This window comes from Pteropus medius, unplaced genomic scaffold (assembly GCF_902729225.1).
Source record: "Pteropus medius unplaced genomic scaffold, Ma_sr-lr_union100, whole genome shotgun sequence".
NCBI classification, from domain to species: Eukaryota; Metazoa; Chordata; class Mammalia; order Chiroptera; family Pteropodidae; genus Pteropus; species Pteropus medius.
The window spans coordinates 2,045,750-2,072,621 of NW_024342471.1; the positions used below are offsets into that span (position 1 = coordinate 2,045,750).

The 26,872-nt window shown below is 34.7% G+C and overlaps 1 protein-coding gene across 1 annotated transcript in view; it reads left to right on the forward strand.

Annotated features, from left to right (window-relative positions):
- The first annotated feature begins 158 nt into the window (after positions 1–158).
- GPCPD1 (glycerophosphocholine phosphodiesterase 1) overlaps positions 159–26,872 on the forward strand; it is a 46,968-nt gene continuing 20,254 nt past the window's right edge. Inside the window, exons 1-10 of the mRNA XM_039863773.1 lie at positions 159–227; positions 4,812–4,888; positions 7,770–7,866; positions 11,417–11,501; positions 17,246–17,321; positions 19,122–19,163; positions 20,840–20,963; positions 23,892–24,123; positions 25,615–25,777; positions 26,088–26,220. Coding sequence (XP_039719707.1) covers positions 4,840–4,888; positions 7,770–7,866; positions 11,417–11,501; positions 17,246–17,321; positions 19,122–19,163; positions 20,840–20,963; positions 23,892–24,123; positions 25,615–25,777; positions 26,088–26,220 — 1,001 coding nt within the window. The 5' untranslated portion in view covers positions 159–227; positions 4,812–4,839. The remainder of the gene's footprint in view (positions 228–4,811; positions 4,889–7,769; positions 7,867–11,416; positions 11,502–17,245; positions 17,322–19,121; positions 19,164–20,839; positions 20,964–23,891; positions 24,124–25,614; positions 25,778–26,087; positions 26,221–26,872) is intronic.

The window sequence follows — 26,872 nt, forward strand, 5'->3', positions numbered from 1 at the left end:
CGCCCCGCGGGGTGGCCTGGCGGTTTGGTCCGGAGCAGCTGAAACCGGTTTGAGCGCTGCGGCTTCCTGCCTCTGAGCGCCGCCGCGGGCCGCCTTAGGGAGCGCTGGCGAGTTGTGGACGGCGGGAGCCCGGCACCTCGGCCCGCGGCACTCGCCCTCCGGCGCGGCGGCGGCGGCGGCGGCGGCGGTGGCGGCGGCGCGGACCCGCGGACCCGCGGACCCGGCAGGTGAGACGCGCAGCCGGGCGGCCCGGGCGCTGGGTGCGGGCACCTCGGCGGGCGCTCACGCGGCCGCTGGGCTGTGGCGGCGGGGGCGCCGGGACCCGCGGCGGGGCCGAGGGATGGGCGAGGTCGCGCAGCCCGGGCCGGGCACTGCCCGCCGGGGGGACGGCGGCCTGGATGTTCGCTCTGGGGAGTCGGTGGATAAGACCTATTTATTCGACCTTTTTGTTTGCTGCCACGTTTCCGCTGGGCTGCCTGGTGCTTAGTTCCCCTCTGAAAATCTTGTGAAATATTTTTGATATACCAGAATGCAAAGAGCAGAGGACCACCACGAGTATAGGAAGTACCAAGTTAAGGGACGAAGAAACAAAAATGCAGAAGTCGTTTGCGTGCGCTAACCCGCAGCATGTCCCTTTCCCACCGCCACTTTCTCCATCTATCCCTCTGTGTTTTGACAACTGCTCGTTTTCTGAAATCGCCTAACCACGTAGTCCAGGGCTTGGATAACTCAGTTATTCCAAGAAACGAAAGCGCCCACTCTCCTAAGAAAGGGTTCCAGGAATAGACATCAGTGCTCTCGGTACAATTTTAAAACAGCTGCCCTCTTTTCCCCCAAAGCTCTACTTTTTCCAAAGCGCTTGCATTTGCCTTGTTGACTTCTGGGAGAAAGCTTCAGTCAGTTAGGTGCTTCATCAGCCCCTCCTCTTATCCCACTGCCCGGTTGTAAAGGAAATATACCATAAATTCAGTCGTGAATGGTAGAGAATTTTTTCATCTTGAGGCAGCTGTTGAGTCTAATGTAGCAACTTAGGGGAATTGATGGAACCTAGCTGGATGTTTGGACCGGCTAATGTTTTCCTTTATACTCTTCCGCTGCCTATTTCTCCCCAGCTGCTACCCCACTACTCCACCCCTTCATGTTTCTCCATCTTGCTACATTTCTGACAGTTGTTACTTAGCTAAAAAGTAACACAGTATGAACAGGTAAAACTGCACACGGCCTCTATCCGTTCTTGATTTAAGAACTAGGGAGAACCAGTATTATAGACCAAATAAGACTCAGGAAAGTTATATTCAGAGAAATAGTGACTACAAAAAAAATCTCACAGTAGCTGAGTAGAATTGATGAATTAAGTAGGTTGATGAATTAAATCTTTGTGTATAACTTAACTAAGAAAAATATATGAAATATATGAAAATGCTATGAAGATAACATGAAATGGAAAACATTTAGGAAAACTTTACTGCATTGTTTAGAAAGTTGGTTAAGGAATTAACTTGGCTTAATGAAATTTCCAGAAATGCTTTCTTAATAAAAATCTATTTATGTCTGCATACATTTGATTAAAATATTGACTCAAAGTATACTGGGGTCAGAGTAGTAGGGTCATAATGATCCTCTACCAGAATGAAGAGAAATTATCTCAGGAAAACTCATTTTCATGTATTTCTTACAGCTAGTTATGAGACGCAAGGCTGTTGGAAATCTAATAAAGAGCAAGGAGATTTGGAAACAACTTTTTTCTTTGAAATTATTTGGAGGAAAACAGAGATGTTCTTTTTGGCTAGAGAAACACATTTTAGCTAAAAATATCTGTGACTTCAATTTAGCTCTAAACTAAATGTTACTGTACCTTGGTTTTCTTAAATCTCTCCTTTGTCCCTTAAGATGGTAAGCTAGTGTTGGAATAGTTTATTTGCCAGAAAAATTAAGTAACATTTATTTTGTCAGATCGTATAAACTCAAATATTTTTAAATGTAAACTACAGTGTCATATTTTGATAATTGCTTGAGTCAAAAAAATATTAAAATGGTGTTAAATGCTAGAGTCGCATGAGAATGTTGTTTAATATTTATCTTCAAAAAGCACAAAATGGAGGTTATATTTAAAAAACAAAACCAAAAACCTGTCTCAGGAAGCATAGTCCATACACGAGGTAATAGGTGAGTTGGGTAAATTACATATACAGTCAGCTCATGTATATAAAAATGACGCATATTTCATATTACTCTTGTTTTATGTATATTTAGAAGTGGGTGTGTAAATTTTGCATTCCACCACAGAAACAGTATTTTACTTAGTCACCACTGTTTTAGTGGTAGGGTGCCAGAATTATACGCTTAAATCCTGCACCAGAATTTTGGCCTCTGTCCACAATCAAGTAAACTGCTGTAGCAGCAGCTCCCCAGGCTTTTATTTAGTATGGTAGTAAATTGGGGGTGTGGGGTGGAAATGAAACCAGATTATATGACTTTTGTCAAACTAAGTGGATGACAGTGCTCTTTGTTGACATCTGGAAGGGTTTTGGGGGGTATTTTTGTGCTGCATGGATAGCTTTGTTGTATACATAGTACATTTACTGCAGCTGTGTACAACCCAGTTTATTATAACCACTCTTACAAACAACCTTAAGAATGAAAGGCTCAATTTTAATAACCAGTTGATTTTCTTTATATTAAATTCCGATGAGTTTCCTATTCAATGCAGTAGAAATTTAGATATAATTTTGTATCAGCTGTTAATCTTAATATAGCTGAATAATTACATCTGATTTCCCTAAAATTGGTTAAAGTAGTTATTTAAAATTGATCAACAAATAGTTGAGTACTATGTTAATTACGTAGGTAACATTGTCTTTGGTTGAACTGTGGTAGTAAACAGTGGGTGAAAGTACAAGTTACAGGTTGAAATTGAGGTCATTTATTATTCAGCATTTTTACTGGATGACAAGGCTTTTTGTTGTGTCTCAAAATTCAGTAATTTAAGGCAAGCTTCTTTGCTAGCCTTCAGATTTCTTCTTGATACAATATAGATACAGTTAAATGTAATTAACTTTTATTTATCAGAAAAGGAAATATTCGTACTCCTAGGGTTACAAGTCATTTGTAGCAGGTGTCATGTCAAAAGAGAACTATTAAGATATTTGGATAATGACAGGTTATTGGGGGGATAACAATCTAGAGGTTCTTTTAGATTCAGGACATTCTTTGGCAGTGCTAGAACTGGATGTATGTGCTTTAACTAGATCATGTTTACTCTTAGAGAGTAGATTAAGGTATCTTAGAAATGATTTTGATCAAGGACAGATTTTTCTCCAGTGCAGTCTTAGGTTTTCTAACTGAAATGGTAGAGTTGAAAAATAGGGAAGTCTCAGACATTGACTGACGGTTGTGTGTGTGTTTGTGTGTATTAAACATTTACATTTTAATTGCTGTAAATGGAATGATACATAGTTTATAGCTAACATTGAGCCTGGGCTCTTGATCCCCTTAGCAGCCCTCTGTGGGTAGATAAATTAGAGATCAGGTTTCACAACCTCAGCCCTATTGATATTTGGAGCTGGACAGTTGTGTGGAGAGCTGTTCTGTGCATTATATGGTGTTTAGCAGAACTTCTGGCCTCTACCCACTAGATGCTAGGAGCATTACCCCCAAATGCGATATTGCCTAATCTCCCTTGGAGGGCTGGTGAAAAAGGTGAAGGGATTAAAAAGTATAAATTGGTAGTTACAGAATAGCCATGGGGATGTAAAGTACAGCATAGGGAATATAGTCAATAATATTGTAAAAACTGTATGGTGTCTGGTGGGTATTAAACTTATTGAAGGGATCATTTCATAAGTTATATAAATGTCTAACTACTATACGGTACACCTGAAACTAATATAATATTGAATGTCAACTGTAGCAGTGTTCATTAAATTACCATTGCAGAGTTGAAGAATGAATAGCAATGAAAGATTCTTTAGGACTTTTTAAATGTGAAATAATGTATAAAACAAATGCAATTTAAAATGGTAAATTAATAGAAATGATTCAGAGTAAAGACGTGATTAGAAGTTTTTTTAGGAACATTTATGGATTGGGGTGCAAAAGTTTTTAGGGTGTATTGGATAAGTTATGTGGACTATGTTGTGTCCTTGTGTGGAATATATGTTCTTTCTATACCTAAATTATCTAACCTTGAGAATTGGCATTGTATATTTAAAAAGAAATCTATTTTCTATCTTCCCTCAGGTAGTTATTAGGGGATGGTAAACAGACTGGTTTGGCTGGGGAAAACAGCAAAGAAATGAAAATTTTTGAAGTTATGATAAGTGGTAAAGGATATTAAAGTTTTAAGGGTTTAGAGTTCTGTAAGTAATTGAAGTGATTCCAATAATATTGAGGAGGACTATTCTAAATGACATAAAATGTATCACTGGGAAGAGATTTAAAAGCCAAAATACAGGTAGGAGACTTACGGTTTTGAATGAAGTTCCAACTTTGGAAAGAAAGGCATGTACGTGAGATCAATTAGAATCAACAGGGTTTGGTAATAGATAGCAGAGTTAAGACTCTAAATTCAAGTCTGCAGAACTGGAGTGATGATGGTCTTATGGTTAATAAAGAGAAATCTGAAAAGAGTGATTTGTGGGCAAAGGTTTTCTTTAAGTCATTAATTACTAAGAAGCACATTCTCAAATTTGTTGTAGAATATAACTAATTTGTTTCAGTGGGTGATACTTGAGTTTTTAATTTGTTTCTTGGAGTAGCGATCTAGAGCTGATATTTTCATATACTATAAATGACATCTCTTTTTTTTCTAGCACAACATTCTAAAATAAGTCCATCAGAATGACACCTTCTCAGGTTACTTTTGAAATAAGAGGAAATCTGTTACCAGGTATTGTAAAATTTTAATTTAAAACAATTTTTAAATTAGCATTTTTCTCATCTGGCTTATTTTAAATGTGGAGTTGTTATTAGAGTGGGCCGAGTTTTCAGATGTTAATATCTTTATAGTTCGCCCAATACCAGAAATGTGTTTGAAACATGATAAATTCAAGGGGGTGGAGAGGAAACGCCCCAAATAGTATCTGATTCTCATGTTTTCTAAGAAACCTGTAACTTTATTTAATGTGCCACATGACAGAGAGTTGGGCTGTAATTTCTAAGTAGCATGAAAATGGGTGAAATTTCGTTAGTGCAAGAAGTTGGTCAAATATTGGCTAAGATAACTTTGAGCCCTACTTGTAAATTTTTATTTTTATCTTTATTGTATTTTTTGCTGTATACTGTAACATTGTGAAATAATTTTAGTGTATGATAGCATGTCAAAACAGTATCCCACCTGGGTTTGATACCTCCTTGTTTAGTACACTCTGGTTATACTGGCCAGCTCCTCAAATATATTGCATTCCTTCTCACTTTTGGGACTCCCTCAGATTATTTCCTCTGCCTAAATCTGTGCCCCACTCCTCCCACCCAAGCTCTCCTTACTACAATCTCCCACATTCAGCCAGGTTAAGGTTTCTATGAAGTTCAAGTTTCAGGACTTTTTGTAGCACCTCTTACAGATTTCTTAGAATTATTTGAGTAATTTTGTTCATTATAAACTCTGTGAAAATGTGACTTTTGTCTTGTTCTTGATGAATTCCTGCATCTGGCACAGTGCCTGGCTCCGAGCAGGGGTAAAGATGTGTTCAAAGAACGAATGAATGATTCACTCTGTCTATCCAGAATCTTTATTCTAGCAGCCATACAGCAGTTGACAGAATGTATGTCTGTTCAGGTGCAAAGTCTTAGTGGAAATGGTCTGGTTCAGCTCATCCTCTGGGCAAGATTCCACAGATTGAAAATAAGTTGGCTCCTGTGGGTCAAGCACTCACCTCCAGTCCATTGTGCAGCCTTCTCTGCTGAGAGAAGACTGTAGAGCTATATTGTATCTTTTAGGGAGTTGTACATAGGCAGTCTAGTTAGAAGGAGCTGGCCATGTCAGGCAAGTGGACTGATGACAGCATTAGCCATAGATGGGTCGACTTGAAAAGAGGGGATTCTTACTCTCAAGGTCTAGAGGGAAGATAATGGTAGATGTGAATGCAGATGAATCTATAGGTAGGAAGGAGAGGAGGAGATGTTGGGGAGACTTTCAACTCCACCATCACCTTGATTTCCTCACTGAATCAGGAGGAAATGGGAAGTGTGCTGAATGTAGAGAGTAGAGAGTACAGAGTGGGGTGAGGTTAGAGGAAACAAGTGAAAAAAATATGTCAGAGAGCTGTTTGCAGATTCCTTTAGTTAGCATTCAAGTCTTTATAATCTTTTATAAATGAAAGCCAATTAAACAAAGAGGTCTGTCTATTAAAAAGTTTCCCTTTTTTTCTCCTCATAGAAGTCATTTTCACAGGCAATCAGCAGAAAGACGAAGTAACATTGCCAAAAGGGAATTGGTAAAATGCAGGAATACTTATAGAAGGAAAGAATGAACCACTGACTGATTGCCCAACTTTACTTTTTCTATTTGGGGCATATAGTCTTTCCAGAGCAAACAGTAGCTGCTGTGGGGCTAAGAAATGACCAACTCCTTTATAAAGGAAGTGTATTGGGCCTGAATCTGATTTTCTGCTGATCTGTACTTTGAGCTAGGAGCCAGAGAATATGCTATAATATGCATAGCGACATGTACAATCTTGGGAATGAATATCTGTGCCTTGTATTTAACAACAGTGTTTATCCTTTTAAAAGAAAATCAGAGAAGGTAGTGATAACCTAAGTTAATTACAAAAAAAAAAGTCTGATTACTCTCAAGAATTTAAATATTTAAAATATTTTGACATGAAATCATTCTGCAAAACCACCCTGTGCTTCACACACATGTATTCAGAACCCTGAAAACTCCTGAATGACTATCACTTGGAATTTTGTTTAAGTATTAGTATAAGCCTACAAAATCCTCATGCAGGTGGCTAAAGCCCACTATAATTCTAGTCTTTCAAGAGTAGTGCCTAAAGCTTAGAAACCAAGTTACTTTTAGAATGTAGAGGAGTTTGTCTTGAACTTTGTCATGTGGGCTCAATTCATTATTATTTCCTCATGAATTTTAATTATATTAACTCAGGATGTATTGGTTTATAAGTCAAAGATTTCCGCATACTTATATCCAAGAAGGTATAGACTTTTGCTAAATATATGACATTTGGCAAATATAGGTGATAGCTATATGTTGGTTTGTCTATTGATAAGAAGTGTTCTGATGAAACAAGTCATTTTCATAAGGAGTACTAGATTTTTCACTATATAAATCTTTTCTGTTGTTGTTGAGGATTTTTGTTGTTAAATTGTTCCTGTCCCCTTGATACTTTTCTTGATCTTTAGCTTGTCAATAGCTAGTGTTTGAGTTCCTGGAAAATATCAGTTACTAAGAATACTTCTATGCATTTAGTGTTTGCTGCTTTAACTTGGAAGCTGCCTTGAAGGCAGTGACTGTGGTTTAATCACTTTGTCTTTTTGTTGCTTCTTATTGGCTTGAGTAGTTGAATGAATGAAGTTCATCCCTACGCATCCCTTTTGTCTTTCGCTTTGATTCCGTAGAGGTGTAATTCAATTAATAACACAGATGCTACTGTGCTGATTGGGTCCAAATCCTTGCTTCCAGTGAGGGTCTTCCATTTCTGCTGAAAGGGACCCTGCATGTAGTCGAACTAGTGCCACTGACAACGGTTTGCTTCCTAAAACTAAAATTTAGAACTTTCCTTATGCTGCTGTAACTGGGTCTGTTTCTTTAGGAGAAGTTTTTGCGATATGTGGAAGCTGTGATGCTTTGGGAAACTGGCGTCCTCAAAATGCTGTGGCTCTTCTTCCAGAGAATGAGACAGGTGAAAGGTAAGCATGGGAATGTCAGGTGACAGAATAATTGTGACATTTGGATTACAAACTTGGGGTCTACTAAGATACCTTGGTTTCTTTTTCTTTTTTCTTTTCATCAAAGTTACCATATGTGCATAAAGAGTTAAAATAGTTTTACAAAGTTTGTTGTGGAAAAAAACAAGTTTCCCATTTCCTCAATTTCTGCCTCTCACAATCATTTTCAACTCTTGGCTCGTTCTTTTGATATTTACCACCATATTTCTAAAATAATAGGCTGATATTGCTATTTCTTATTTTAAAAAAGCCTTTCAAATACTATCTTTTGGCTTCTCAGTACATAATTCTTGATAAAAGATCTAAAATTAGGTGTTAGGACAGAATCAGTGAATATCAACAAAGGTAGGTGGATCTTCTCCACTTGGGGAAATTTGGAAGTGGATTGTCCAAATGTATTTGTGGGGATGAGGAGAGAGGAGGAAATGCACCTTGGGAGAAGCACCAGATTCAGTGATTATGAAGCTCAAATTCTAATTTTGTGTGTGTGCGCGTATGTGTGTGTGCATATATGTAGCAGTGCTGCTGAAAATGTGGCCCGTCGACCAAAGCTAGACAAAAACCTTTTTTATCAGGGAGAAATACAAACATTAGGAGCAAACATTTAGAAATGTTTATAGCAGTTTGACATTGCTGGGGCATTCATGCATGTCACCATGGACTCATTTTATTGAACCTCATGGGTATGGATACCAAATGTATTGGTTGCAGGACAGGTTAGGTAAAACAAACAAGCAAACAAAACTGGGCCTTCACAGCAGATAGTTTGAGAAGCACTGATGGCAGAGCAAAGGAAAATAACAAGGAAAGTAAAACAATACCATAATATAAGCCAAGAAAAATAAACAAAAACCATATACAGGACACCCTTTCCCCTATTTGTCATTGGTGTGCACATTTTCTCAGCCACAAGTAAAGTTCTTTTGATAAATGAACTGGGATCACGGAGGAACAAGACATTTATTCCCTTCAAGTGGCTATTTTTTCCTTGATTTTCAGATGAGCCACTTCTCTCCGAAGTGAAACCTAACCTTTCTGAACTTATTTCTAAAACATGCCTCTGCTCTGAACTCTTGAGGTGCCCTGTCACCTGTTTTAAGTTCATTTCATCCAGCCTCATCAAAGTGATGTAAACAGAATGAAGTAACACTTAACGGGACCAGCCATTTTTACATTGCTGATGTACACTGAAATATAATTAGGAGTCCCCAACCCCAGGGCCACAGGCTAATACTGGTCTGTGGCCTGTTAGGAACTGGGCCGCAGGCGAGCAAGTGAAGCTTCCCAGCGCTAGCATCACCGCCTCAGCTCCACCTCAGATCATCAGGCATTAGATTCTCATAGGAGCACCGTTCCCTGGTGCCAAAAAGGTTGGAGACCGCTGAATGGCAGACAAACAGTGCTTCCCAAGCAGATGATACATGATGATACAAAAGGCAAACTTCTTATGTTTTAGATTTGACGTTCTTTGGGATTTCAGTGTACTCTGCATCTAAGTCTTCTGTGCTCCCTTTTCAGTCTTTTAAACCTCTCTATACATACAGGCTTCTGGTGACAAGAGCTCTTTTGGACTTTTTTTCCTACTTACAGATAATTCAAAGGTCTTGGTGTAGTGTTCCCTAATAATGCAGAAAATGTGGGTCACTTGTGGTTTTATTTGCTCTCCTTATAGATTTTATTGTATTTTGGGGAAGGATATGAAGGTGATTCAAAATCAGGCAGGTGCACTAAACCTTCTCACCGCCTCTTTCCTGGTTTATCTTGAATTTTATCAGCTTATGTTCATGCTCGACGTCACGGAGCAGTTCTGGTTCATTTTTAACTTGGCTACATTTACTTAGAGAACTGGAATAAAAAGACTCATTGCTTTCCTCTTTCCATCTCTTCATTTAGTGATTTTTTTTTTTTTTTACCAGGGGCTCACATTAGAATCACTTGTGAGGACTTTTAAAAAATACACATGCCTAGTCCCTGTTCTTGGAGATTGAGAAATTGTGTATTAGAGAGGGGTCCCAGCACATTTTTCAAAGCTTCCCACTAATTTTAGTGTGCACAATTGGAACTAGTTTCATATACTTTAGCTGGCTGGTTTATGTGTGTAATAGTTCTACAAATTTGTCTTTTTTTTTTTTTTAACAGACATAGGAAATAAATTTCACCTTAGAGTTAGTAGAATCTGCCGAGAGTCCTATGCTAAAAATGATTTTGAGGCTTATCAGGGAAAAGTGGGAGCACATATGCCAAGTATTTGCTATCCTTGCTTTACAGCAGTGATTCTCAACCAATCATTCACATCCAGTGCCCTGTGAAGTTTATCAAACTCCACATGACCAGGCTCTACCACAGACATATGAAATTAGAGTCTCCCAAGGGTGGAGCCAGGGCATATGTATTTTGTTACTACCAAATTAATTTGATTGCTGAAGGTAGGACCACGGGTGACAGCTGGCTGTGGATATTTCTTAGGAACCAGGATTAAGTCAGAGTGAGGATAATTCCGTGACGCCTATCTTGGCAAAGCCAGGTGGAGTGCGGTGCTAGCCATCTGGTGTCACAGAAGAACATTTGGAGCTACCATTTATATACTGAACTAACTGTTCATGCTGAAATAGTGTTTAGGTAATGATCTGTGATGGCTTTCAAACTTAAGTGTTTATTAACAGAGTCACCTGTTAAATTACGGTAAGCTGGGCCCCCCTCCCAGCATTTCTAATTAAATGGGTCTAGGTGAGGCCTGAGAATCTGCATTTCTAACAAGCACCTAAGTGATACTGATGGTCCTAGGACTCCACTTTGGATACTACTGGTCTGTGATTTGAAGCTAAAAATCAGTTATAATCATGAATTGTGAATTTTTTCACTGTTGAGTCAAAGTTTTAGAATAGCAGTAGAATATGTTAGAATAGTATAGTTCAGTAGAAGACATCGGTTGAAACAAGTAATGTACAGATACTGATTGCTTGGCTAGGGGAATAGTCAGAAGCTGGGCAGGACAGAACAAGGGACAGTTGAGAACATGAGTGTAGTTTGCCAGTCTTGGTCCCAAAGCCTCTTAGCAGCCATGTAACATCTCTAGCCAAGTGGGAAGTCAGAGAAGATTCTGACTCTGGCTTTCATCTCTGTGCTACTTGCTTTTTCTGTTTGTGACTGGTTCCTTCCCATCATTTAGCTCTCAGCTCAGATACTTCCTCATTGAGGCACCTCCCTTCCAAAAGCCTTCTCCCAAACTTCTTGTCACTTCAGAAAGTTGGTTATTTGTCTACTTACGCAAGAAAGAAATCTTAAAGATAGGGCTCTTTCTGCCTTATCATTGCATTCCCACTGCCTGCGTGGTACAGATGAGGCCTGTAGTAACATTCTGTATAGGAATAAATAAATGGTGTTGGTCACAGACCCTATTTGAGGAGTTTTATGAATTATGAGATCTTTATGCATTTTATTTTTATTCTTTTTTTTTATGCATTTTAGTTTGATATTGATGCAGCTGCTTTAATTTTTTTTTTCCTCACAGCATGTTGTGGAAAGCAACCATTGTGCTCAGCAGAGGAGCGTCAGTTCAATATCGCTACTTCAAAGGGTGCTTTTTAGAACCAAAGGTATGTTTTCGTCATCTAGTTTCCAGTTTTCTTAGCCAACTTCTTTCAAAAGCAACTAATTTATGTTTGGAAACATTAAAAGCAAAATTGAGTTTGTTTTGATCTAATAAGGAAATTAGAACTCTTGATTAATAACATTTTAGTACCAAAAAGCAAAGAAGTATCCACTTCAAAGGCAGACGGTGTCTGCAGTGAAATTTTTAAAAGACTAATAGTAAGTATATTCTGCAATGTTATAAAATTGGTTTTAATGATAAATGTTCTCAATGGGTATGTATTCTCTGTAATTTGTAAACTAGTTAGTATCCAGTTGCAAGAGTTTCTCTTTTTGTTTCATTTTGTTAATCCATATGTGGTATGAATACATTTAGAGAAGTATATAGCCAGCTTTAAGTGAGTAATTATCTTTAAGAATTATTTTACAGCAGCCACTCTTATTGGCTGCATCATTTACCTTCTATCAAAACTGAGGTCATCTCTCTGAGATTTTTTTCAACAATGGTGTTAATAGACCAGGATCTTTCCTGAAGACCTTTGGAGTATCAAATCTAAATCTGCTTGCTCACAGTGATTTATTATTTGAAGATTATTTTCATATTTAGAAAAAAAAGTTGGTTCTTTCCCTCTTACTTTAATTTGCTGAAAGGATTCTTTTCCTTCAGATTGTTACCTTTGAGCACACTTGGGCTGCATATGAACAAGGGCTTAGGCAGGAATCTAGAAAGCAAAACATGGATTAGACTTTTGAAAAAAAAAAAATGTATTTCCCTTTGGGGTCATTGAATACTTGTTACATGTGAAAAATGCAAGCAGCCACTGTTACCTCATTCTCTTAGCCACCATTATAAAAAAGAAAAAACTGACAAACCCACTTCAGCTGTCTTTTGCACCTATTACGTTTCTTATTCTGAAAATACATTGTAAATATTCAGTAATTAAACTTAAATTACGTTATGGTTGATAATTGTGTTGGCTTATCTTGACAGTAGTCTCACTTTAATGACTTAAGAAAAGATCATTTATTTGGTATAGGGGTTATGCATCGTGGCATTGTTCTTCAGTATGAATTAAACATATGTGCATAGATATATAGGTCACAGCACACATGATATTGATAGCTTATTTGAGGATCCTGGTATGTGAAATTTGTAGCATGTGAAATCAACTAAATTTTACTTACAGGAACATTCAGACAAGAAAATCGTAATGAGTCCTTTGGACATAGTTTTCTAAAGTAAGACTATTGTCAACACAAGTCAAGCCAACTTACAGTATTTTCCCTCTTAATTGAAAATGTAACAAAAAGCAGCAAATCAGTCCAAAATGCCTTTTTGAAAAGATTGGCAAGAAATCTGCTTACAGTAAAAAAACAAGTTTTTCCCCTTGTAATACTTGCAAAAGTTTACGGTATGTGTTGGTGAGTGTGTTTCTTTAAGTAGGTGCTCTGTATCGTGTACACATGTACCGTGTGATGCAGGGGCAGCCATGGTAAGTATGTTTTTCATGGAATAGAGTAAATAGCTACATAAAATCCCATGCATATGGCTAGAGGTTTTTTTTTCCCACATGCCAGCTTAAAGTGACATTTTTTAAATAAATTGGTGGCGCTTTTTAAATGAAACAGTTTTTAATAGAAATAATTATGAAACTGTCTCAGTTGTGCATTGTCAAATGATAGAACTGATGTTCAAGGAATCTTAAATTATGAAATGATATAAATTATTGGAATATATATTTTACGAATATAAAGAATAATAAGGAAATAAAGCATTGAAAAGCCGAAATGGGTAATAACATTAATTTTACTGGATCAGAAGTTTTAGGAGGTAGTCTACCTAAGCTAAAAATCTTGTGATCTCGTCATTTGACCTTCAGACTTCAGCTTCCTCATCTGTAAAATGAATGATTTGAACTATAAATTTCCTAGGTCCTTTCCATAGCTAAAATTTTATTGTAAATAATGTAAAGTGTTTACATTCATATTTTCTCTTTCATATTTTGCACCTCCTGGCATATTTCTTTTAGTTTAGAAGTTGAGTCTTGAAGTCCTTTTTCTCTTAATTTTCACAGCTACACATGTTGTAGAATTAGGTTAAAATGTTGATACATTGAATTTTAAGATAAGTTTGCAGGTGACAAATCAAAATATTAACTTACTTAAACATAGAAAACAAAGTAGTAGATATTCTTGCAATGAAAACAGTGGTGTGAGCCTGCAGATAGTCCATTAATTTTGCATCTTCACCAAAGATAATTTTTGAATTAATGTGTAATTTAAATATTTTTAAAATCCATGTCCACTCCTCTTGTGACTAAAATTTGGGATGTTATCTCATGCAGAAATGTTAGCCAATTTTTAATTATATTGTCTTTGAAATTTTTCCTTCATTTCAGTGGAAATACCTCTTTATTTTTCAGTAACATGTCTATTTGTAATTTTTATAGGTGTTAACATTCACTTATAATTAGATTCATTGCACTCTTTTACTTTATTCTTAATCTATCTTGATTTTCACTTAAATCCTTTAACAAGAAAATCAGTCATCTGTGATAGGCAGATGATTTATTTTCAGAATAGCCCAGGTTGTCATTTTGTCAGTAGTTTCTTAATATAATAAAGTTCTTCTAAATGTTAAATACCCTCAGCTGTTAACTTCAAATTTGAATAATCTCATAGATGTCTGTCAACCTAGATTTCTTAGCCCTACTCGCTCATAGATGACCATTTTTTTTATTGGTCTTATTAAAAATAAAGATTTTTTTAAAATTACTATGAGTCTGGCCTCTGACAGCATAGATGAAAATTCCTAAGAGATCCTTTTACATGCACTTTATTTTTTATAATTGGAAAGAAAATAAAAATTTTAATGTTCACAATTACATTTTTCATGGTATTTAAAAGCAGTGATGTTACTTGACTACGTTGTAATTTTGCTTGGTGGTTTCGTTAAAACAACCTCCAGCCTACGTGTTGGATGATAATCTTGTTTATTTCTCTCAGTGCTTGATGTAGCTGAGTGATGTTAACTGTTTAAGAAAGCAGTCATTAAGACTTGTGTGTGTGGAAACATAGATTTTTTTGTGTTTTTGTTGTGTACATGTTCAGAAACATTCAAGCAATCATCTGATTTAATATATGCTAAATTGTGAAATAACTTTACCAGTACTGTTAATGGAGTACTGTCTTGGACTAATAGTGTTCCTTTTTTTCCTCCAAAGATCCACCTTCCTCTTGACTCCAAAATGCTTAAATATATGGCAGCCTTTTACAGAATGGAACTGTTCTTTTTTCTAAGTTTTTGAAGAATGTTATTCATGGAATAGAGCCTTAAAAAGAATTACATGCTTTGGAGTCATTACTGAGATTTTTAATATATCAATGCTCAGGTCTTAAATTTTTTTAATATATCAATGCTCAGAACTTTAGTAAGCTAAACTTTAAGAATACCTTCTAAAGTTTTAATAAAGTAGTCATAACAATTTTAGAAATTCACTGTATTTTAAAACTTGGTTCATTTTTTTCACTATTATAACATGCTGTATACCAACCAACATGGATTTGCAGTGTGAATGCTGATAGACACATTATAAGTCATCTGTTGGAAGCAGCCTTTCTGTTATTTTTGCAAATGGTGGGTTTGTAACTAAAACAGATGAGCATGGAGTTATTAAAATCACTAGTAAAATATGTCTCCTATTAAATATTAATCCACAGGACTATTCTTAAATAATTATCTATAGATGCTATAGTCAACACTTAGTAAAGTTGCCTGACACCTGAATTGAAAACAGACTCTCTTTCTTTCTACCCATTTTTTATCCTTGCTAATATTTAATATTCAGGATACCTTTCAAGTCACTTTTGATTAGTAACTTCTGTGGAAATATAGATCCCCACACCATCTTTGTAGCGAAGCTTTTTTTAAGTAGGGGATGTAGGGGACATGGGAAGAGTTGGAGGAAGGGAATAGGTTAGTTCTTTCTGGCTGCTTATTATTGCTAAGAAACATCGTTCTTATTTTTAATGTATACATTTGCATCTCTCGAGGATTAGAAAGTTTGATGTTTAAAAGAACAGATTCAGAAAAATGTGACATGAAAAAGTTGTAAAAAATAGGAGATGTAGGATTAAATGTATCCCATTTTTTAATTGTAATGGAAATGAAATTCACCATAATTTAGGATGAGTGGTTGCACATTTACATTTTTAAAAATATCTACCCAGTCTACCAATTCAGAAGTGAACCCTTATAACGAACGAGGTATTTGGCTAGAGAAGGTGAGCATTTCCTGAATTATCCCAGGATAAATGATTTGCATGAATATCTAATGATATTTTTGTTTACAAATTTCAAAAGTTTGCAAGTTTTAAAAAATATGTTAACTTCTGGTTATTTTAAGTGGCAGAATAATCTTTTGTGTTTAATTATTAATTTGTTACATATTATCATTTGACACATTTATTAAATATAATCAATATTGAAAATCCTATAACATGTTTTAGAAGAGTATTTAATGCCATCTAAAGATGTGTAATATATTGAGAGAAGCTAATATGCTCCTGGCTTTTAAAGAGTATATTTACTATATGCCTAGAAAGGGGCTTGAAGATGATGTGCAAAAATGTCGATAGTGATTATCCCTAAGTGGTGTGGTAATCATGGGTGACTTGTTTTTTCTTTTTGCTTTCCTGTATTTTACTACATTTCTTCAGAAAATGTGTAAAGAACAAAAAATTAACTTTTAAGGTTATAGTTTGAAATTTTGCTTTTACAATGTATATTTAAGGGTTTTATTTTGGCACATAAGTTTAGTCTTTTTTTAATAATTAAAGGAAAATTAGGAAACATTTAATATTTCAGTTTTTTAGCTAAATGCAGGCAGTCTTTGTAGGTTCATTCTTGTTTTTAAATTGCTGTAGATGTTATCGACAACACATAAAGCTTTATTTTCTTAGTAAGAACTTCATAAAAGGACAATATTAGTAATTGTCACACTATAAATTTATAAACTCTAAGGCAATAAAGAGTGAAACTGAATGTTAGTTCCCCTTTTATGAAATTAGTTTTTCACATTTACCCATGCATGTGTCCTTTCTTTTAGGGTTTCCTGTGCCCTTTAGAAAGACCGGTTACTGTGATATGAGAAATCTGATGTTCTTCCTGTTATCTATTTACTATTCTTAAATATATATAATAAAGAACTTGATTATGCCTTCAGGTTTCTTGAGGAACTTGTGATAATTGATCCTGAAGTACTTACTTGTTCCTACTCTTCCTGTTGTCGTAGAGTTTAGGCTTTTTTCAAACAATTGGAGAGTAACTTGAGATACTTTTACCCACTAACACCTCATTGACTGCTGACATATCAAACATAAAGTATATTTGCGGTTAACTTTAGCTTAGGACAGCATATCAGTTAAAGATTAAAATTTCTCTGGAAAAAAACAAACAAACCTGAGTATAATAGGCAGATTTAAGAATGGGTTTAAGATGGTTTTGTGTGCCAGTTCATCCCTTTTTTTTTTTTGGTTTGTTTATTGCCTCATCCTCATTTTCTTCCAGCACTCATTGTTTTGTGACTTGGTACATTCCCGACTTGGGGCATATGACATTGATAATTAACAAGATGAATCTCTTGGTTTCATATTAAGTATAAGATTTAGGCCACAAACATCTAATGGAGTCATGGGTAGAAAATAAGATATAAGAAATTATTGCAGACGTTTAACTTTTAAATTGCAGACTATCGGTGGTCCATGTCAAGTCATAGTTCACAAGTGGGAGACTCATCTACAACCACGATCAATAACCCCTTTAGGTATGGGCATTAACTGCATCTGTTTGAGGCATATGCATAAAGTTACTAATATGCTGCACAATGGCTTAGTGGGATTTAATTATTATTCTAAAGTTTAAGGTCAGTGCATTGTCAGTACTACAAATTTCACTTAGCATTTCATGGATCTTTCAAAACTAAATAGTTCTTAATTACTTTTCTCTATAAACTTCAGAAATGCTTTATAAACTTTTAGAAATGCTTGCCTAGTTATTTTTATTTTGGGGAGTTAGATTAATTTATTGTGGAATATTTATTCTTCTTGGCTGAGCATCCATGGCTTTATTTCATTTCTTGCTCAGAAAACTTAGAGAACGTTTGAGGAGAGAATTAATCCAAAATAAAGATTCTTAAATTTTTAACTTCGAATAGTAAGAATAATACAAATTATTCTATTTATTGTGTGTGTGGTTTTTTTTAAACTAGTAAATACTTGAATAAACTTGTATGAATGAATTCGTGTTTCTCGGTTGTAGCAGACATATTTTCCCCCTAATTTAAATCCTTGCTGGCTATGTTAAAATTGATATTCAGTTATTTTTTTTTAATTTCAGTTTTCTTATGCCTAAAAATGGCATTTCTCTTCATACAAGTATTTTTGAATTTCTTTTTCTGTATTGAGATTAAAATTTGAAGTTCATTTCACATTCATTAAATTATCCACTTGGATTCATCTGTAAATGGACTCGGTGTGGAGAAATGTATCTTTTAGTTTCTAGGGAAAATTTGAATGTAAAGATAATAAATGGCTTGTTAGTTACTAGCTTAGAAAGTAGCAAGAGATTCTGCTTTACCCTGTAGCAAAGACACACTACGTTTAAACAAATATTCCATCCTTTTTATAGATTTTTACATGCTTTAATACATTTTTGATAGTGTATTTAGAATTTTTATGATAGTGTACTTAAGAATTTTAATAGTCGTATATGAGGTTGGAAATTATTAGGTATTGAGTATTTTAAAAATAATTTGTGTTTTGAAGCATCTTACAGTTAAATATGTTTTCGTATTGTGAGAAGTGAGATTATTTTGTTTCTGGTCTTAAAATTTCTTTAATACTTTTGGAAAATATAACTTCTAAACTTAAGAGTTGCGTGAAATCCATCAGATTCTTGGGAACTATCACACTTATTTTGACAAATATTTCAGACTTATGTTTAAGGTAAACTGGGAAAGGAAGGAGCAGGAAGGCCTGTTACTCAGAGAGCGGGGCTTAACAGCGTGTCTCAGTTGAAATTTCTGTTAGAAGGGCATGTGCTAGCACTTACTCTTTTGGTAGTTCCTCACAGCTCTGTGTATACAGGTAAGTTTACACTGTAAAGCTTTTAGCTGGCTATAGAGAATAGTTGGGATTTGAGGAGAATTACATTTTAGATAAGTTCAGAATATGCACTACATAAGAATAAGCATTTTAATTGTGCCAAGACCTTTAGTTTAAAAAATCAACCAGGAGATATTATTGTCCAGCAACCTGTCAGCCTCACACATCGATGGATGTAGAAGTTTGTCCCAGTGCCTCTAGAGCACCTGTCTGAGGAGTTTTCTTTTTCTTGTAACATCATGAATAATCACCAAGTATGTAAGAACTGTTACTGTTTGATAGCCTCCTTAAAAGCGAATTCTTTATTGAGGGCCACAATAAATATGCTTATTCACTTTGGGCCGGTTTTAAATTTTAGATTGCATATTTTAAAAAAATGTGTAAGGTGGATAATTTCTCAGTTGTTCATTCTGCATACATTATGAATTGTAACTAGGTTTTCTATTTTCCTTCAATTCTAGAAAGTGAAATTATTATTGACGATGGACAATTTGGAATCCACAGTAAGTAAGACCAAATTTTGAAAATCTTTACTGATGTGGTTTGAGATGTTGCCTTACATTCATTAGAAACAGCACAGGGAAATAAGACAGTATGATATTGAAAAATAGAGGCTAAAATCAAGAAACAAATACATTCTCTTAAATAAAAGTTGCCAGTATAATACCTGTGCTTTAAAATTTTTATCTTTTTGGTTTTTATTTAGTGATTATTAATTTACAGTAGAGTAGAAAATCCTTTTACCTCTGAATATGTTGAAAATGTTATGAATTTGTAAGTACTTTATCTTGAGGAATCAAGTTTTCTTCAATTACTGGAATTCTCACAATGTGTTAGCATTATCATGCTAACTTGCATTTTCATATTAGATACTATAGTATAGGAGTCAAAAGATGTAAAGAGGGTGGGCAGAATGTGTATTTGTGCTGACTGAACCAGAGATAAATTGCTGATAACCAGTTTGCTTTCCTGTCCAGTACAGGAAGGAACAGGGTCTGAATGGTTTTGTTTTTTTTTTGGTTGTAGTTTTACAAGGGACATGAGTTTACGCATTTTAGAAATGTACATGCTTTGGCAATGTTTGGATAGGAATTTAATCTCTCTTCCTTGATTTTATTTCACTTTTTTATATTAGATCATAAAGTAATCTAAAACACTTGAATAGCTTTAATGTTTAAAATTCGAGAATCTTGTCTTTATTTACAAAAGATGATATTTATGCTACATGTTTTAGAGAGCTTTGTTATGGAGTAGTTTTCTTATTTCTTCAGCTGTAATACATCATCACATCATATCCCCCTATTATATGTTAATTACTATGTATGATTATATGCATGTCATTTCTTTCCTTTTTGTTGTTGCTTTTCAAAATTCAGCTTTACTTTAGATGGAAAGCCATTTTTTCAACTTGTCCATTTCTGAAAACAGTTTAAAATTAAATAATAGTGGTTTGTCTTTATTTTTAAAATTTGCTAATTATTAAACATTTTAAACTTATATCTAAGCAGAAAAGCTTCTCGATTTTTTTTTTTTTAAGTTCTGTGGAAAAACTTAGGTTTCAAACAGTTGATAGCTTTCTAGTATTTATGAAAATGTTATTACCTGTGTTTGGAAACTACAAGTTAAACAGTGCTAGCACAGTGTTATCAAAGTCATGCAGTTTATGGCAGAATATGTAAATATGAGAATAGAAAATTGACTTCACAGTTTTATTCTTACCTTCTCGTATCTCAGTACCCAGCACTAAACTAGTCTAAACTAGTTTCAGCTAAGTAAATATCTCATGTGAAGCTTTGGAAGTTTAATGGTGATCCCCAATGGAACAACTGTAGATTAGAAGCCATTTTGGAACATGTATTTCTTTCTCAAATGGATTTGTATTACTTCGACAATGTATTCAATAAGAATATTTTTATTTACTTAAGTTGTTAAACTATGGCTATTCTTAACATTAACTTTTTCTCCTTTTTCATATGAAAGTTCTTTTTCAATGACAATTTTAAGACTGCCTATATATTTGCTTTGAAGAGAAGTACCAGTGACACATAACTGGAGTGTATTAAAATCTGATTGTGAACAGAATTGTCAGCATGTATTATACTTACTGGATTATTTTTAAAAATATATATAATATATATATAATATATAATAATTACTCTTTTCCCTGTTTGTTTGCCAGATGGTATTGAGACTCTGGATTCGGGATGGTTGACGTGTCAGACTGAAATAAGATTGCGTTTGCATTATTCTGAAAAACCTCCTGTCTCAATAACCAAGAAGAAATTTAAAAAATCTAGATTTAGGTATGACCATGTATATTTGTTACTTAGGTTATTTATTTTCACTAGTGCTATAGATTTCTGATCCATTTGATTTTAGCCTTTAAGTGTGTAAGCAAGAAAATAACACACTTATAATGTCATATTTCCTAATAACTGCAGGGTCTTGTGAGAGTGAACTGCTTCCCAGCCAGAGTGCTACAGTTACATGTACTTATTGTTAGTCTTAATGTCGAATTTGAAACTAGAAAATTTCGTTTTTGTGTAGATAAATGATTTCCAAGGTTATGCATCTTTGTAGTTTACAACTTTTAAAATTTCTTAGTGTAGCAATAGTTTGTTTTAAAAAATTAATATAACAAATGATTTTGTGTAAATAAATGAGGGGAGAATGACATAAATAGAAAAGTGATTGCCAGAAATATCTTTCAGTGTCTTAAATTTTCCTGTGGCTTAAAAATGAAAACTTTTCCGTGAAGAAAGGTGGCAGTTATTATAGCAGTTTCATGTTAGTTTCTTTTTAGTCATGTATTAATTTAAGAAATAGACATCAAGCTTTGTGTGAGTACCTACATAGTGAGTAACTTTATTTTTCAGTAATGTCATCATATGTACCTTTGAGTGAGCTGGCTTCTCAATGACCCAGGCATCCCTATCATTTGGATATGTATAACTCTGGGACAGAGATTTTTACGTCTTGTTATGTAATGCAGCCTTTTCTCACAAAATGTCAGGGCTGGGTTGAAAGGGCCATTTTCAGTAACCGAAGTAATTATAATAATACAATACTTAATTATCTTCATAATCAAATTCATAATGATATTACAGTTTGAAAAATCCATAAATGTTTTATAACAACTGCTTAAATATTATGGTACTTATTCCAATCACAAGATACATAAAGGAAAGAGCGTATAAGTAACACTTCATGGTTCTTTGCCTTGGCTGTTCTAGTCAAGGGTTTTAGTCAGGGGTTTGGGGTGTACCTTGTCTCTGCAGTTGCAGGCCTCTGTTTTGCTCCTGAAAAATCCAGGTTATTGGACCGCAAGGCTGATCTGCAAGATCCATTTGACTGCAAAGATTCTGTAACCAGTTAGTCATATGTAATTGACTATTTTATTTACATGTTAAAAGAAGCAAATAAAGGGTACAACAACTCTAAATTACCTGTTGGCATAAGACCTTGAAATAAAGATAGCAGTAGACGATAAAGCCTTGGTTGTTGGGCTTATTAGGGATTTTTTCCTTGATCGTAGTAAAGAAATTAATACATATTTAGATATTAATAGTTGGAGTTCTGATTGGTTTGCAAATATATACTGAGTCCTATACCATTCTTGTTTATATAGAAATTATTTTGAGTATATATTATTGTGCTGCTTACACTTAAATTGGAATATTTTCATATAACCATACTTGGTTGGGTTCTACAAATTAGTAACTGATTACTGTTGAAATAATCATGCACAGCTAGTAACTAGTGTTTGTTCTGACCGTCTTTTTTCCCGAGATTCATATTAGTGATAGACTAAACCTTCACTGGGTAGGAAATAAATTTTTCTGCAAAGATACAAGGACTTTAAAAACTTAGTAACAACTTATGCATTTTAAATAAAACACTAGACATTCTGTTCTATCTCGTTATCACCAAATTTTAAACACAAGTTTCTCTTCCAGTTGACTCCAGCAGTAAGTGGAAAGCAATGTCTCTTTATATTAGACTGTAACATTTATATAACTATTTGAAGAAAACCTTTAACAAATTCTTTCATAAATTCCTTTAAACTTGAAGTTTCTTTTTCTGTTTTCTTTCTTTTTTTTTTTTAATCTTTCGGTGACTTTCTTGCCTGTTCATTGCTGTCCATTCGTGGTCTCTTTTTATATATCCTGGTAGAGAATGTTTGTTCTTTCAGGCTCACCAACAGAATCAGTTGTCTAGAACTATTCCTAAGAGTGGTTTCTCAGAAGAGACGATGGTTTTTGTTTGGATTATTGAAGTGTGCTACCTTTGATTTTATAGTATGACAGAACAGTATTGCTATTCGAGTAATCTACATAGATGTCCCCTCTGGGAGACCTCAGAATTATGTGGTTGTGAAACAAGGCTCAGCAGTGGTTGAGGTCAGGAGGTCATGCAGAGAGAGCAGGCCCCATGAATACGATTCTGTTATTGGTAGCTCTGTTACTGTATGAAATGACATTGCTTTCTACATGCATAATACTAAAATTGCTTAAGTATCTTTCAATTGGTGCAAGGAACATTCTAGAATAGAATGCTTTTTGGCATTATAAGTGCTCTGTGCAAGTAATTGCCTCTTATTGAGAGTAGACTAGTTTTTGTGGCCCTATGGCTTGGGTAGTTAGTCTTTGTTTTCATTGCTGTGAGGCCTGTAAGAGTTTTAGACTCTTAATTTATGTTTTTGTTCATTTGTTTCATTTAAAAAGTACATGTATACAAATATATACACACATAAAAACATGCATACATACAAAGACATATACTTAATACAGTATTTAATTTACAACTTCCAACTCTAACAGTCTTTAATGCACACCAGCAGAATATGGCTCAATTCTGTGCTTGTTGTATATATGTACATTTGTGAAACTTCTCAAAAGAAATTGAGATAGCCAGTTATAAATGGGATAATAGTAAATATCTTTTAAAATTCACTTTAAAAAAAGAAAACAAAGAATGAAAACAACCTTAGGCATAATGAACATTTATGTCAGTTTAATAGTTTACAGAAATATATGTAGATAAAAATATCAATCTTTTATAAAACATAGCTAATGCTTTTAACCTGTAGTATATGTAGTTTTTGTATAATATTTTTGTTGAAAATTTTGCCTGTTCAGGGAGCTTGTTTTAATTTTAGCATTTAGGTGACATTTGTATGAGTTTCCTTCTATTCCACTTTTTGCATTTCATTATTTTTTCCTTTCATGTAGGGTTAAGCTGACATTAGAGGGTCTGGAGGAAGACGATGATGATAGGGTGTCTCCCACTGTTCTTCACAAAATGTCCAATAGCCTGGAGATATCCTTAATAAGTGACAATGAGTTCAAGTGCAGGCATTCACAGCCTGAGTGTGGGTATGGCTTACAGCCAGATCGTTGGACAGAGTATAGCATACAGACAATGGAACCAGATAACCTGGAACTGATATTTGATTTTTTTGAGGTGAGTAGTTCTTTAACTTGGGGTTAAGAAAGAATGCAGGCATGAACTTATTTTTACATATGTTTAGATTTTTATTGTAGTCAAATTTTTATAAACCCATAATTTGTAAAACGCTTTAGATGCTTAATCTTCTACATTTTAGCAGGCTGAAAAAACTTGGAGTTGAGAGACTCAAGTACTATTAAGAATATAATTAAGAGAACTTCAGCAGAATTGGTTTAAAATCAAGACCAGATATCTTGATTTCTGTGACTGTTTTAAACATATATGAATTATATCAAAAGGAGCCTCCAGGCTAAATAGAGGGACAGATAGGCTGTATAACTCTTGTGCACAGCCCAGCGTAAGTAGCATGATTGAGTCTTCTCCATGACTGAAGTCTGTGGTTTATTGAGGCATTTTATTATAAGAATTCATTGTAACAATGGACTCGTTTTGCAACTTTACTTGATATTATAAATATGTAGTTAAAAAAAAGTTGCTATGAAAATTGTGACAGATTGTTCAAAATCTGTGCTGCCAACTTTCCAGAGCTACTTATGACACGCTAGAGCTCTCTGGCTTACTGGCTTTCAGATGCTTGCCACAAATAATACTAGGTCCTCCCCTGAGGTCCTTGCTCTATTGTGCCTGGCTCGGTAGTTATGTGTACTGCTTTCCTTAGGCTCTTGCTCTTTGGCACTTCCACACTCATTTTCATTCGATTAAAGTTGAAATCTGAAGGTAAGGAATTAGCCTTGCCTAGCAGTAGCACCTAGCCACAATTTCTTGAAAATGGCAGAATTCAGGATGGATTTAAACCCATTGAGTAACACTTGTTACACATAATTAAAATTGTAATCTTTGAATTCTTTTAATTTAATGACTTCTTTAGATATAGTCTTTGTGGGTGGCTTTATAGCTGTCTTTTGTTATGTGGAATTTAAAGTATTTCTCTTCAAAAAACTAAAAAACTATATTAAAAGTACAATTGATCTTCCCTAAATAATAAGATCTGTGGGATTTTATTATAAAAATATGAAGTTTTGGTTGATGTTTTCTTGTTCTTTAAGGATCTACCTTTTAATAATCTCATGAACAGCCTTATTTTCCTTTCATTTGGTTAGCGGTTTTGGAAACACTTTTATTTATAGAGTAGACTGGTATAATACCCAGTGTAATTTCAAAGTATTCAATTTTGTAGAATTACTGTTCCTCTATGTCATCTGCATGGATACATTTTTAGAGAATATAATATATATTAAAAGCTCATACAGTTACAGCTTAGTCTGTGAATCTAAAAGTACTTAGTAACTTTCAGTCAGTGCTTTAAATTCACTTAATACATGTTAGAGGATCAGAAGTACAAATCAGCATAGCTATGATTAATAAAGTAACAAAATCTTAAAATATTATATACTAAAAATGTATTATCGATCTTCTTCCTCTTGATCTTTAAATGGAAAATATTGAGTATAAGAATTTGGATTATTCTAAATCTCATTTTTTCAGGAAGATCTCAGTGAACACGTAGTTCAGGGCGATGCCCTTCCTGGACACGTGGGTACAGCGTGCCTCTTATCATCCACCATTGCTGAGAGTGGGAAGAGTGCTGGAATCCTTACTCTTCCTATCATGAGCAGAAATTCCAGAAAAACAATAGGCAAAGTGAGAGGTAAGCCTAGAGAAGCAGGGTGGGTGGCCCTTTACAAATAAGCAAAGATTAAGTGCAAAATTGTATTAGTTTCAAGTTGAGCTTTCAAGAATGATAAAGATTAAATAATGATTTGTTTTAGAATATTAACTAATAAAATGACAGTAAGGACATATCTATTGAATTTTCTGGAAGCTTTACTTTAAATCAGTTTTGACTTGTTGATTTTTTTCCTATTTGGTATTTGAATGTAATTGAGCTTATAATGAATGGCCTTTTTAATTGTCTTTGTTTTTGTCTCCCCCCCCCCTTTTTTTTTCCTCTACAAAAGTTGACTATATAATTATTAAGCCATTGCCAGGATACAGTTGTGACATGAAATCTTCATTTTCCAAGTATTGGAAGCCAAGAATACCATTGGATGTTGGACATCGAGGTGCAGGGAATTCTACAACAACTGCTCAGTAGGTTGAATATTTGAGCGGTATTAGCATTTGGTAGCTCAAACTTGATAATATTAAATTTGTTTGACCTACTAAAGGTCAAATGATTCTTTTATTAATATCCTGGAATTTAAATGTAATTTGATAATTGGGGTTCGTAATTTAAATTAATTAGATGCTAACTCTCTCTTAAGATTCTGGTCAGTCTTTTTAATATTCTACTGAATTGATGATGAGAGAGACATTAAAACTGGAAAGCCATCCACCAGAGGGGAGGGGAATGGGGGAATGGGTAAAAAAATTTAAGGGGAATAAGATATAAACTTCCAGTTATAAAATAAGCCATTGGGGATATAATGTATAGCACATGGAATATAGTCAGTCATGTAATAACTTTGTACTGTGACAGACAGTTATTAGACTTATTGTAGTGATCACACCATAAGGTATATAAAAGTTGAATCACTATGTCGTACACCCAAAACTAATACTATATGCCAACTATATTTTAAAGTTTTTCAAAAAGCAGACATATTCCAAAGTTAAACTAGCCAGGAGGGAAAGCTTGTTGCAGAGTTAGCGTCATGATTGATATCAGTCTGTCTGTATTGGGGTCCTGACTTTTGGCATGTTGCCCTCTCTGGGTCTCGGTTTTCTTACTTGTTCTCAGTAT